Raw genomic sequence first — 13,060 nt, forward strand, 5'->3', positions numbered from 1 at the left:
CTTAATTAAACATAACAGTTTAGCTAAATATAAACTCTGCACTAAAGTTCTGCAGTGGCACAATACCAACAAAGAATATGGAAGCATTTTTAAACTATACAAAAATTTCAAATGGAAAATAATCTTGTTTCAGTTTTATTATACATTAATATAAAAAGTCTCATTTTATGAGACATCTAAAAGAATCAAAGCCACTTCTACAGCTATATCTTAAACTCCAAATCTGAAAACAATTTATTATATTTTGACTTTATAATATTCTATATTAAAACAGAGAAAATTCCAAATACACACTTTTTACAAGATTAACATCTTAGGCAGGGTTTTCCTTAAAAAACCAAAAACCAAAAAAGCCCACAACCAAATACAAACCTTTTTTCTCCATTTTCTAGCGCTGGCTATTGTATTTGTTTTCCTTATAAAATTTTTTTTACTTTAAAAATTGTGTAACTGTTGGATTTTAACCAGTAATCTGGTTCAAAAATTGTGCAAATAAACAAAAAAATATGAAAATAGTGTGTTATCAGTCTTTTGAAAATAAATCCCATAACAATGGCACTTTTTGCCCTGAATTGATGGGAAAAGACATGCCAAATCCATTTGCTGAAATTTAGCATCTTGCAGTAATGTTTCTTTCCTGCTCCTTCATTTTCTTTCAACAGACAAACAACAAAGGTTTCTTTTATAAATTATGATAAATTAAAATATTTATTATTATAAAATGATCTATAGAACCATGTCACATTGCAAGTATATATCATATATACTTGTAAAGTCCGTATTTCCCACCTATATTCCAGTGGCTTCCTAAAAATGAGGACTTCCCATATCTCATGATGTTATCTTTTGAAGACTGAAGTGGTGATCAACTAAATGAACTGGAGTTGTAATTTTCTAGATAGAATTTCCACATTGCCATGCATAATGCACAAAAGACCATGTTTCTTCATGTTCTCCACTGCAGTAGTTGTCTGCCTGGGTTGAGTTGAATTCATGCACATTAAAAAAATGGTCAACATATTCTTCCATGAAATTATGTTATGTTCAGACATTTTCAGTTTAAAAATACTTGCTAATAAACATATATAACATAAGCAGTGCTACTGCAGCTGAGTAATAAAAGAAAAATAAATATAATGCTGGTCAGCAATGCTGGTTCAAGAAGCAGTAGAGTATATTAAAATGCCTTATTTGGAGATTTAAATTTTCCTTGTTTTCCAGCAGATAGGTTATTTGGTGTTGGAAGCCTATATAAAGGAAGAGAACTTCACAAAAACAATGTCCTATGCAGTTGGGATAATTAAATCTTCTATTCAGTCTCTGTTGGTGTTATTTGCTGCAAAGGCATGTAAGTTTCCCATCTGGCTCAGGCCGCTCTGAATATGTGCAACATGAATTTCTACATTATTCTGAAAGCAACTAAAGAAAGAAGAAATATGGTTAACTACTTTATCTCACAAAATTAAAAACAGTTTTTCTAAAAAGAAAAAGCTGAATTTCAGTTAGGAAATAGCTAAGATAACAACCCCACATAAGTAACATATCTTCCCTTTACATTAGCCATAATTCTATTTCAGTAGTAACTGAAAGGTATGCTTGAAAGAAGCCAAGAAACCATGGAAGTACTGGAAAGAGGATGGACAAATCTCTCTTTGGGGAAGACTTACTTCAAAGTTAAACCTCTATGCCAAACCCAAACCTAAATATTATATGTCTTTGACGCCTTTATATAAAAAAATCCATCTGAAAATTCTGTCAATAGACTGCATATAACATGAAAGCTCATTTACAATTTACTTAAAGGATAAAAATCATGACTACTTCATAAATATGTACAATTCTTAAAGCTTATACTGGAAATCACTATGAATTTCATATAAAAATAGAGTACATCTAACGAATTACCTGATATTAGAAGCATCTATTGTACTCTTGATATCATTTAGTGAATCTGTAAGTGATTTAAATTCAAAGGAATTCAGGTCGCCTCCTTCTGCTAGACACTAAAGAAAAAAAAATTTCAAAATTGTACTTCGAATACAGACAAAAACTCTGCTCTAATATACAGTTTAATTTTTTAGCACCAAATTAGCACAGTTTGTTTAGGTGTCAAAATGAAGAAAGTATTCTTAATATTTTCCCCAAAAGGTCCTCTGAAATTTACCTTAATTTGTAATAAAATAGCTGTAAGCCTGGAGATTAAGTCTGTCAGATTTTCATTTTCAACACAGGGCTGTCCTGTTGAGGAATTTGCATGCCGAACTATTTCCTGTGCTTCTTCCTCACACCTTCGTCTCATGTCTGTCGGCTGATCTGCAGGCTGGAGCCCTTGGTCTGGAGCAAGCTGAATACAGATGATTAAAACACAAGATACACATTCATAAGGCCATGATAATTTCTGTGTGTTTGTGCCCTGTTTGCAGATTAGGATTTTTTAAAAAGTAGCATTTGTGTAACAAAAACAACCTCACTTTTACCTTAGAAATTTTTTCTCCTCTAACAGTATTTATTTTTTGATTTGTTTTATATTTTGGGTACCTTTTAATTTTGAGGTACTTCTAAAAAAAGAATAGAACAAAAATTTCTTGATAACCTTTTACCCAGATTCACTAACTGCTTATGGTTTACTGTGTTTGAGTTAACATTCGACCTTTCTCTGTATATAATTTTTTTTCTCTTAATTATTTGAGAATAAATTGCAAACACTGTGCCTCTTTACTCCTAAATACTTAATAACCACAGAGCAATGATCTGATCACAATCAGGAAGTTTAGCAAAGACATAATACCATTTTCTAACAGTCTATATACAGATTTCATCAACTGTCCCAATACCTAGCTATTTTTCCCCCTGAATACATCTGGTTGTCCTGTTTCTCTAGACTCCTTTACTCTGGAACAGTTCCTCAGTCTTTCATAACCTTGATAGCTTTGAAGAATATCAGCCAATTATTTTGCATAATATCCCTCAATGTGGGTTTGTCTGTTTCCTCTTGATTAGACTAAAGTAATAGGTCTTTGGCGGGAACACCACGAAAGTGATGTTGTTCTCAGTTCACTGTGACTAGGAGGTGTATGATGTTTATCTGCCCCACTACTGCTTATGTTATCTTTGATCACCTGGTTAAGGAAGCTATGTGCCTCCATCAGCACAGACAGCTTCCTTGTTCTTAGAGCAGCACACTGCTCCACTATGGGATGTGCCATAACTTATTCAGCCAATTCCCTATGTATGGGCATTTAGGTTACTTCTAATATTTTGTGACTGTCAGAAACACTGCAATGAATAATCTTGTCTTCTAACATTTAACATTTTTTTAAACTGAAGTATACATAAATATATAATACTCCAAGGGTAGCCACCATCCTGACTTTTATATATATATAAACAATACAGACCTATATATTATTATATATATTAGTTTTTGCTGGCTTTTGAGCTTTACATAATATGAAATTATGCATTATATATTCTTTTGTGTCTGACTTTATTTGTTCAATATTTGCATGTTCTCATATGAACAAATATGTTCACATATTCATTCTTATTGCTAAGAATTCCATATTATATGATAACTTACCGATTCATTTTAGTATTGATGGGTATTTGGGTCATTTCTAATTTTTGGCTATAATGAACAGTGATGCTATATATGTTCTAGTGTCTATCCTTTGGTAAATACATGTTCATATATCTTTGATATATACACAGAAGTGGAATTGCTTGTTCTCATTTTAAAATCAATATTGTGCTTCCATAAGAGCTTTGTGAAAATTAAATTAAGTTTACTCCATTAGGAAATGAGTGTCACATATGGCCTTGTGTACACAGTGAGATACAAAAGGACATCCACTTCTGCATGTTTCACGTCATCTTGGACAGCATGGTTTGCACCTCTTGTGGATGGCTGCTAGTCCAGGGGGAGAACTCTATTTGCAGGGACAACACATATTGCTATGTAGGTAAATGACAATTATCAGGAAAATAAAAATAATAATGGATGGCTGAAGGAATGAGCAAAACATACTCAGAATTTAGTTAAAGGTAATCGCAGTTCATTTCTCTCAGTTCAAGTGGACTGATAGCAACAAAAATGGCAGATCTTTGGGACTCAATGATGAGGTTAGTATCATAAAAAGCTGTTTATCTCACATCACAAACAGATGTGGCTGTAAATAACCCATGCTGTGCTTAGTTGCTGGGTTGTGTCTGACACTGTGAGCCCATGGACTGTAGACCACCAGGCTCCTTTGTCCATGGGGATTCTCTAGGCAAGAATACTGGAGTGGGTTGCCATGCCCTCCTCCAGGGGGTCTTCCCAATCTAGGAATAGAACCTCTCGCATTGCAGGTGGATTCTTTACCATCTGAGCCACCAGGGAAGTCCTAGACCCATGCACTTATGGTCAATCTATAACAAAGAGGCACAAATATACAATGGAAAAAAGGTAGTATCTCTTCAGTAAATGGTGCTGGGAAAACTGGACAGCTATATGTAAAATAATGAAATAGAACATTCTCTCAGTTCAGTCGCTCAGTCGTGTCCGACTCTTTGCGACCCCATGAATCCCAGCACACCAGGCCTCCCTGTCCATCACCAACTCCCGGAGTTCACTCAAACTCACAGCCATAAAGTCAGTGATGCCATCCAGCCATCTCATCCTCTGTCATCCCCTTCTCCTCCTGCCCCTAATCCCTCCCAGCATCAGCGTCTTTTCCAATGAGTCAACTCTTCGCATGAGGTGGCCAAAGTAAAAGAGTTTCAGCTTTAGCATCATTCCTTCCAAAGAAATCCCAGCGCTGATCTGCTTCAGAATAGACCAGTTGGATCTCCTTGCAGTCCAAGGGACTCTCAAGAGTCTTCTCTAACACCACAGTTCAAAAGCATCAATTCTTCAGCACTTAGCTTTCTTCACAGTCCAACTCTCACATCCATACATGACCACAGGAAAAACCATAGCCTTGTCTAGATGGACCTTTGTTGGCAAAGTAATCTCTCTGCTTTCTAATATGCTGTCTAGGTTGGTCATAACTTTCCTTCCAAGGAGTAAGCGTCTTTTAATTTCATGGCTGCAATCACCATCTGCAGTGCTTTTGGAGCCCCCAAAAATAAAGTCTCTCACTGTTTCCACTGTTTCCCCATCTATTTCCCATGAAGTGATGGGACCAGATGCCATGATCTTCGTTTTCTGAATGCTGAGCTTTAAGCCAACTTTTTCACTCTCCTCTTTCACTTTCATCAAGAGGCTTTTGAGTTCCTCTTCACTTTCTGCCATAAGGGTGGTGTCATCTGCATATCTGAGGTTATTGATATTTCTCCCGGCAATCTTGATTCCAGCTTGTGCTTCTTCCAGCCCAGAGTTTCTCATGATGTACTCTGCATATAAGTTAAATAAGCAGGGTGACAATATACAGCCTTGACGTACTGCTTTTCCTATTTGAACCAGTCTGTTGTTCCATGTCCAGTTCTAACACTTGCTTCCTGACCTGCATATAGGTTTCTCAAGAGGCAGGTCAGGTGGTCTGGTATTCCCACATCTTTCATAATTTTCCACACTTTATTGTGATCCACACAGTCAAAGGCTTTGGCACAGTCAATAAAGCAGAAATAGATGTTTTTCTGGAACTCTCTTGCTTTTTCCACGATCCATCAGATGTTGGCAATTTGATCTCTGGTTCCTCTGCCTTTTCTAAAACCAGCTTGAACATCAGAAAGTTCACGGTGCACATATTGCTGAAGCCTGGCTTGGAGAATTTTAAGCATTACTTTACTAGCGTGTGAGATGAGTGCAATTGTGAAGTAGTTTGAGTATTTTTTGGCATTGCCTTTCTTTGGGATTGGAATGAAAACTGACCTTTTCCAGTCCTGTGGCCACTGCTGAGTTTTGCAAATTTGCTGGCATATAGAGTGCAGCACTTTCACAGCATCATCTTTCAGGATTTTAAATAGCTCAACTGGAATTCCATCACCTCCACTAGCTTTGTTCGTAGTGATGCTTTCTAAGGCCCACTTGACTTCACATTCCAGGATGTCTGGCTCTAGGTGACTGATCACACCATCATGATTATCTTGGTCATGAAGATCTTTTTTGTACAGTTCTTCTGTGTATTCTTGCCACCTCTTCTTAGTATCTTGTGCTTCTGTTAGGTATACCATTTCTAGTCAATCTAATCACACGGACACAGCCTTGTCTAACTCAGTGAAACTAAGCCATGCCGTATGGGGCCACCTAACACGGGTGGGTCATGGTGGAGAGGTCTGACAGAATGTGGTCCACTGGAGAAGGGAATGGCAAACCACGTCAGTATTCTTGCCTTGAGAACCCCATGAACAGTATGAAAAGGCAAAATGATAGGATACTGAAAGAGGAACTCCCCAGGTCAGTAGGTGCCCAATATGCTACTGGAGATCAGTGGAGAAATAACTCCACAAAGAATCAAGGGACGGAGCCAAAGCAAAAACAATACCCAGTTGTGGATGTGAGTAATAGAAGCGAAGTCCTATGCTGTAAAGAGCAATATTGCACAGGAACCTAGAATGTTAGGTCCATGAATCAAGGCAAATTGGAAGTGGTCAAACAGGACATGGCAAGAGTGAACATCGACATTCTTGGAATCAGCGAACTGAAATGGACTGGAATGGGTGAATTTAATTCAGATGACCATTATATCTACTGCTGTGGGCAGGAATCCCTTAAAAGAAATGGAGTAGTCATCACGGTCAACAAAAGAGTCAGAAATGCAGTACTTGGATGCAATCTCAAAAACAACAGAATGATCTCTGTTCGTTTCCAAGGCAAATCATTCAATATCACAGTGATCCAAGCCTATGCCCCAACCAGTAACTCTGAAGAGCTGAAGTTGAACAGTTCTATGAAGACCTACAAGACCTTTTAGAACTAACACCCAAAAAAGATGTCCTTTTCATTATAGGGGACTGGAATGCAAAAGTAGGAAGTCATGAAACACCTGAGGTAACAGGCAAATTTGGCCTTGGAATACGGAATGAAGCCGGGCAAAGGCTAATAGAGTTTTGCCAAGAGAATGCACTGGTCATAGCAAACACCCTCTTCCAACAGCACAAGAGAAGACTCTACACATGGACATCATCAGATGGTCAACACTGAAATCAGACTGATTATATTCTTTGCAGTCAAAGATGGAGAAGCTCTATACAGTCAGCAAAAACAAGACCGGGAGTGACTGTGGCTCAGATCACGAACTCCTTATTGCCAAATTCAGACTTAAATTGAAGAAAGTAGGGAAAACCACTAGACCATTCAGGTATGTCCTAAATCAAATTCCTTATGATTATACAGTGGAAGTGAAAAATAGATTTAAGGGACTAGATCTGATAAATAGAGTGCCTGATGAACTACGGACAGAGGTTCGTGACATTGTACAGGAGACAGGGATCAGGACCATCCCCATGGAAAAGAAATGCAAAAAAGCAAAATGGCTGACTGGGGAGGCCTTACAAATAGCTGTGAAAAGAAGAGAAGTGAAAAGCAAAGGAGAAAAGGAAAGATATAAGCATCTGAATGCAGAGTTCCAAAGAATAGCAAGGAGAGATAAGAAAGCCTTCCTCAGCGATTAATGCAAAGAAATAGAGGAAAACAACAGAATGGGAAAGACTAGAGATCTCTTCAAGAAAATTAGAGATACCAAGGGAACATTTCATGCAAAGAACATTCTCTAATACCATATAAAAAGTAAACTCAAAATGGATTAAAGACTTAAATGTAAGACCAGATATTAGAACACTCTTTGACATAAATCACAGCAATATTTTTTTGGATCCATCTCTTAGAGCAGTGGAAATTAAAACACATATAAACAAATGGGACCTAATCAAACTTACAAGCTTCTGCATGGCAAAGAGAAAAAAAGACAAACTACAGAATGAGATAACATGTTTGCAAATGATGTGACCGCAAAGGATTAATTTCTGAAATAAACAAAGAGTTTATACAACTCAATATCAAAAAAACCCAAACAACCCAATCAAAAAATGGGCAAAAGACCGAAAGAGACATTTCTCCAAAGAAGACGTTCACATGGCCAACAAGTACATGAAAAGATGCTCCACACCTCTAGTTATGAGAGAAGTGCAATCAAAACTACAAAAAGTTATCACCTCACATCAGTGAGAATGGCCATCATCAAAAAGTCTACAAATAATAAATGCTGGAGAGGGTACGGAGAAAAGGAACCCTCCTACACTGATGGTAGGAGTGTAAACTGGTATAGCGAGTACAGAGAACAGTATGGAGGTTCCTTAAAAACTAAAAACAGTTACTATTATGATCTAGTAATCGTACTCATGGAAAAGATGAAAACTCTAATTCAAAAAGATACATGCACCCCAAAGTTCATAGCAACACTATTTACAATAGCCAAGACATAGAAGCAACCTAAATGTCTATCAGTAGAAGAATGGATAAAGAAGATGTGGTATAAGGAAAAAAAAAACAAACCACAGGAATATGCGGTACATATATACAATAGAATATTACTCAGCTTTAAACAAAGAATGAAAAATGCCATTTACAGCAACATGGATGGACCTAGAGATTATCATACTAAGTGAAGTAAGTCAGACAAAGAAGGCAAATATCATTATGATAACACTTACTTGTAGAATCTAAAAACATGGTACCAAAAAAAGGATCAAAAAGTGATACAAATAAAATTTTTTACAAAACCAAAATGGACTCTCAGACATAGAAAAGAGGACATAGAAAGGATTATCAGTGGAAAAGGGATGGGGGGAGGATAAATTAGGAATTTTGGATTAACAGATATACACTACCGTATATAAAACAGATAAACAAGGTCCTACTGTATAGCATAGGCAACTATATTCAGTAATAATCTATAATGGAAAAGAATGTGAAAAAGAACATATGTCTCTGAATTACTTTGTGTACACTTGAAGCACTGTAAATCAACTGGTCTACAAATAATAAATGCTGGAGAAGGTATGGAGAAAAGGAACCCTCCTACACTGAGTAGGAATGTAAATTGGTACAGTCAGTATGGAGAACAGTATGGATGTTCCTTAAAAACTAAAAACAGAGTTACCATTATGATCAAGTAATCCCACTCATGGAAAAGATGAAAACTCTAATTCAAAAGGATACCTTTTGAATGCTAATTCAAAAAACCCTACTTCAAAAAAAAAAAAGTGGCTTTACTGGAAATACACAACTTCTAAGAATGCAAATGCTGGAGCATACTAAACTCATCACAATCATTTCATTCTTCCTTGTAAGAAACTCAAATTTTTGATGAAACTGGTGAACCACCTTCATACATATAATTATATGTACATAACAATAATGATAATTCACAAATAATCCTATAATGTATGTGACTGCAGTTCAAAAATGCATAGTTCTAATGTAAAGTTTATTTTTTAAATTTCTATTTATTTATTTTTTTGACTGTGCCTCACAGCCTGTGGGATTTTAGTTCCCCAAGCAGACATTGAACACAGGCTCTCAGCAGTGAAAACACCGAGTCCTAACCATTGGACCACCAGGGATCCCCAAATGTAAAGTTTAAAAAGGAGCAATCAAAACTGTATACACAGCATGGTCATAACTTTGTAAGAAAAAGCATGTATGGTTTAAAAAAATTAGGAAATAAACAAAAATAAAGTTTTTGTGGTAGTAGAATTAAGAGTAATTATTTTTCTGGATGTTTCTAAATTTTTAGAGAGCTATAATCATTTGTAATTCAAACAAAAAACCAACAGAATTGACAGGTGTGTATAAAGCACTCTTCAATGTTGATGCTGTAAGGGAAAAAAAAGTATATAAAATAAGGTTCTGCTCAAAGATCTTGGCTTAGTTTGGGTTTTCTAAGATGGGATGGTAACAGTATCAGTTTCAAGTAAGAGGGGGTCACAGCCCCCTCAAGGGAACTCTGCACACACCACCCACCTCATAGCAGTACTGCTGAACTTTGTGCAAGACTTTGTTTAGGTCCTTGTTCAGTTGTTCAAGCTCTAAAACGATCGTTGCATATCTCCGTTGAAATTCAATGCCAATGGGCATGGAATATGATTTCTGAGAAGGAAAAAAAGTCAGATTTTGATAAGGTTTTTTTTTTTAACAATGCAATTTCAACGATCTACTAGGATACAGGACTTTTTTTTTTTTTAAACTTTACATAATTGTATTAGTTTTGCCAAATATCAAAATGAATCCACCACAGGTATACATGTGTTCCCCATCCTGAACCCTCCTCCCTCCCCAGGACTTATTCAAAATAGACAAACAGGTTATTAAAACAGACTATGCTCAATGTTATACTACTTATATGTGGTAATGGTATTATTGTTATTTAGGTGATTGTCTTTGTTCTTATGAGTGTCATGATGTCTGTCATTTACTTTTTAAAAAATGGAGATTGTATATATATAGAGAGAGTGTGTGTGTGTGCAAGACAGATTAAATGTTCAAAACTGTTGAATCTATGTATGTTTCTTATGTTTCTTAAAAATCTTTTAACTTTTTAGTAACTTTATCATTTTCAAAAATAAAATGTTGGTAAAAAATTATATATATTCATTTGAAGTGTTCTAGTAATTTAATTGATTCTCCATTTGGACTCAATTCAGTATAGCATAATGGGTAACAGTCATGCGTGCTAGAATCAGATTACATGTTCAAAACCCAACACTATTACATACTAGCTGTGTGACTTTAAGCAAGTTCCTTAATTTCTCTGTGCCTGTTTTCTCATCTGCAAACTGGGGATAAAAGAACTTCTATCTAATGAGATTATGGCAAAGGTTAAATGAAATAATATATGGTAGCATATTGCCTTCCACATAGAAAATATTCATTAAGTATTAACTGTTATCACCATTGCCATCATTTCGTATCTGCTTCCTACCAGTAAGTGTAAACAGACTTTGATTCCATTTCTTTTCCTCTCTTCATAACACCTCCAATAAATTACACTATCCGTTCCACTTCAGCTACAAATGCTGCAATGAGACTTCTTTAGTCAAGCCAAATTGAACCACACTTCTGTTTTTCACAGGATTTCTAAGAAAGCAGACCATCGTGCACTGGAGAAACAAGTACAATTAAGAAAGAAAAGTGTGCCTAGACTGGTAGGGTAAACTACTTGCACTAGTAACCAATCACAGTGTTTTAATTGTTGGAGCTAACAGAAACCTGGCAATCATCTTGTTCAGCCATGTCATTTTACAGATGAGAAAACTGAGGCCCAGGAAAGTTAAATGTTTTGCTCAACAGCACACACTATTAATAATGTACCAGGTACTGTTCTAAGTGTTTAAGAGAATCTCACAGAATCCTTACAACCATCCCAAGAAGGATACTATAATTATCCCCACATTACATATGGAGGAATCTGAGGTCCATGTACCACAGCCAATAAGTGGTAAGCATGCAGGATCTGAAGGTAGACTGCATCAGAATTCCTCCACCATGAGATCTGATGCAGTGAAAGAGGAGGAAGGGAAACAATGTAACAGGGAGACAAGGGAAGGGATGTCATTTAAAGATTCCATGTCTGGTTCTAACTGTTGCTTCTTGACCTGCATACAGATTTCTCAGAAGGTAGGTAAGGTGGTCTGGTATTTCCATCTCTTTAAGAATTTTCCACAGTTTGTTGTGATCTACACAGTCAAAGGCTTTGGCGTAGTCAATGAAGCAAGATGTTTTTCTGGAATTCTCATGCTTTTTCTATGATTTAGTGGATGTTGGCAATTTGATCTCTGGTTCCTCTGCCTTTTCTATATTTAACTTGAACATCTGGAAGTTGATGGTTCACCTACTATTAAAGCCTGGCTTGGAGAATTTTGAGTATTACTTTCCTAGCATGTGAGATGAGTGCAATTGTGGAGTAGTTTGAAATTATTTGGCATTGCCCTTCTTTGAGATTGGAATGAAAACTGATCTTTTCCAGTCCTGTGGCCACTGCTGAATTTTGCAAATTTGCTGGCATATCGAGTGCAGCACTTTTACAGCATCATCTTTTAGGATCTGAAATAGCTCAATTGGAATTCCATCACCTCCACTAGTTTTATCTGTAGTAATGCTTCCTAAGGCCCACTTGACTTCACATTCCAGGATGTCTGGCTCTAGGTGAGTGATCACAACATTGTGCTTATCTGGGTCATGAAGATCTTTTTTGTATAGTTCTTCTGTGTATTCTTGCCACCTGTTCTTAGTATCTTGTGCTTCTGTTAGGTCCATACCATTTCTGTCCTTTATTGAGCCCATCTTTGCATGAAATGTTCCCTTGGTATCTCTAATTTTCTTGGAAGAGATCTCTAGTCTTTTCCATGCTATTGTCTTCCTCTGTTTCTTTGCACTGATCACAGAGGAAGGCTTTCTTATCTCTCCTTGGTATTCTTTGGAACTCTGCATTCAAATGGGTATATCTTTCCTTTTCTCCATAAAATCACCCAGTGTGAAAATCATTTGGGTTTAACATAAACATTAAATTAGTTCAATGACACTAACCTGATGTATCACAGAAAATTAGGAAAAAATGCATACCAAGAAAATCTGTAATCCATAAAAATGAAAGAACTGTTATACCTCTGAAGATATTAAAAAATAACAGTTCTGGATATATTAAAAATAAAATCTCCTTATAATACTTAGGATTCTTCCTTCTGTAAAGAAGGAATTAAACTAATTGAATAATTTGTATTTGTCCCTGAAATATTCGACAAAATTTCAACTCACAAGTGATATACGAAACAGAATAAATAATAGGTATGTTATGATTAATGGATATAATTTGATTTTTACTACCTCTATAAGGCACTGTCGGAGAAGGCAATGGCACCCCACTCCAGTACTCTTGCCTGGAAAATCCCAGGGATGGAGGAGCCTGATGGGCCGCCGTCTATGGGGTCGCACAGAGTCGGACACGACTGAAGCAACTCGGCAGCAGCAGCAGCAAAGCACTGTACTTATATCAATATAATAGAAATGGCAGTCTCTGAAGATAATTTTCATGTTTTATTTACTTTTTAAAACTAATCTCAAATCATGTAAGTAAGTGTT

General features: G+C 36.3%; 1 protein-coding gene across 1 annotated transcript in view; it reads right to left on the reverse strand.

The window, feature by feature from the left end:
* LIN9 (lin-9 DREAM MuvB core complex component) overlaps positions 1-13,060 on the reverse strand; it is an 85,662-nt gene continuing 72,602 nt past the window's right edge. The window contains exons 12-15 of the mRNA XM_010852871.1: positions 9,947-10,072; positions 2,165-2,344; positions 1,906-2,003; positions 1-1,419 (exon numbers count right to left, since the gene is read on the reverse strand). Coding sequence (XP_010851173.1) covers positions 1,314-1,419; positions 1,906-2,003; positions 2,165-2,344; positions 9,947-10,072 — 510 coding nt within the window. The 3' untranslated portion in view covers positions 1-1,313. The remainder of the gene's footprint in view (positions 1,420-1,905; positions 2,004-2,164; positions 2,345-9,946; positions 10,073-13,060) is intronic.

Source organism: Bison bison, unplaced genomic scaffold, assembly GCF_000754665.1.
Source record: "Bison bison bison isolate TAMUID 2011002044 unplaced genomic scaffold, Bison_UMD1.0 scf7180017864317, whole genome shotgun sequence".
NCBI lineage: Eukaryota > Metazoa > Chordata > Mammalia > Artiodactyla > Bovidae > Bison > Bison bison.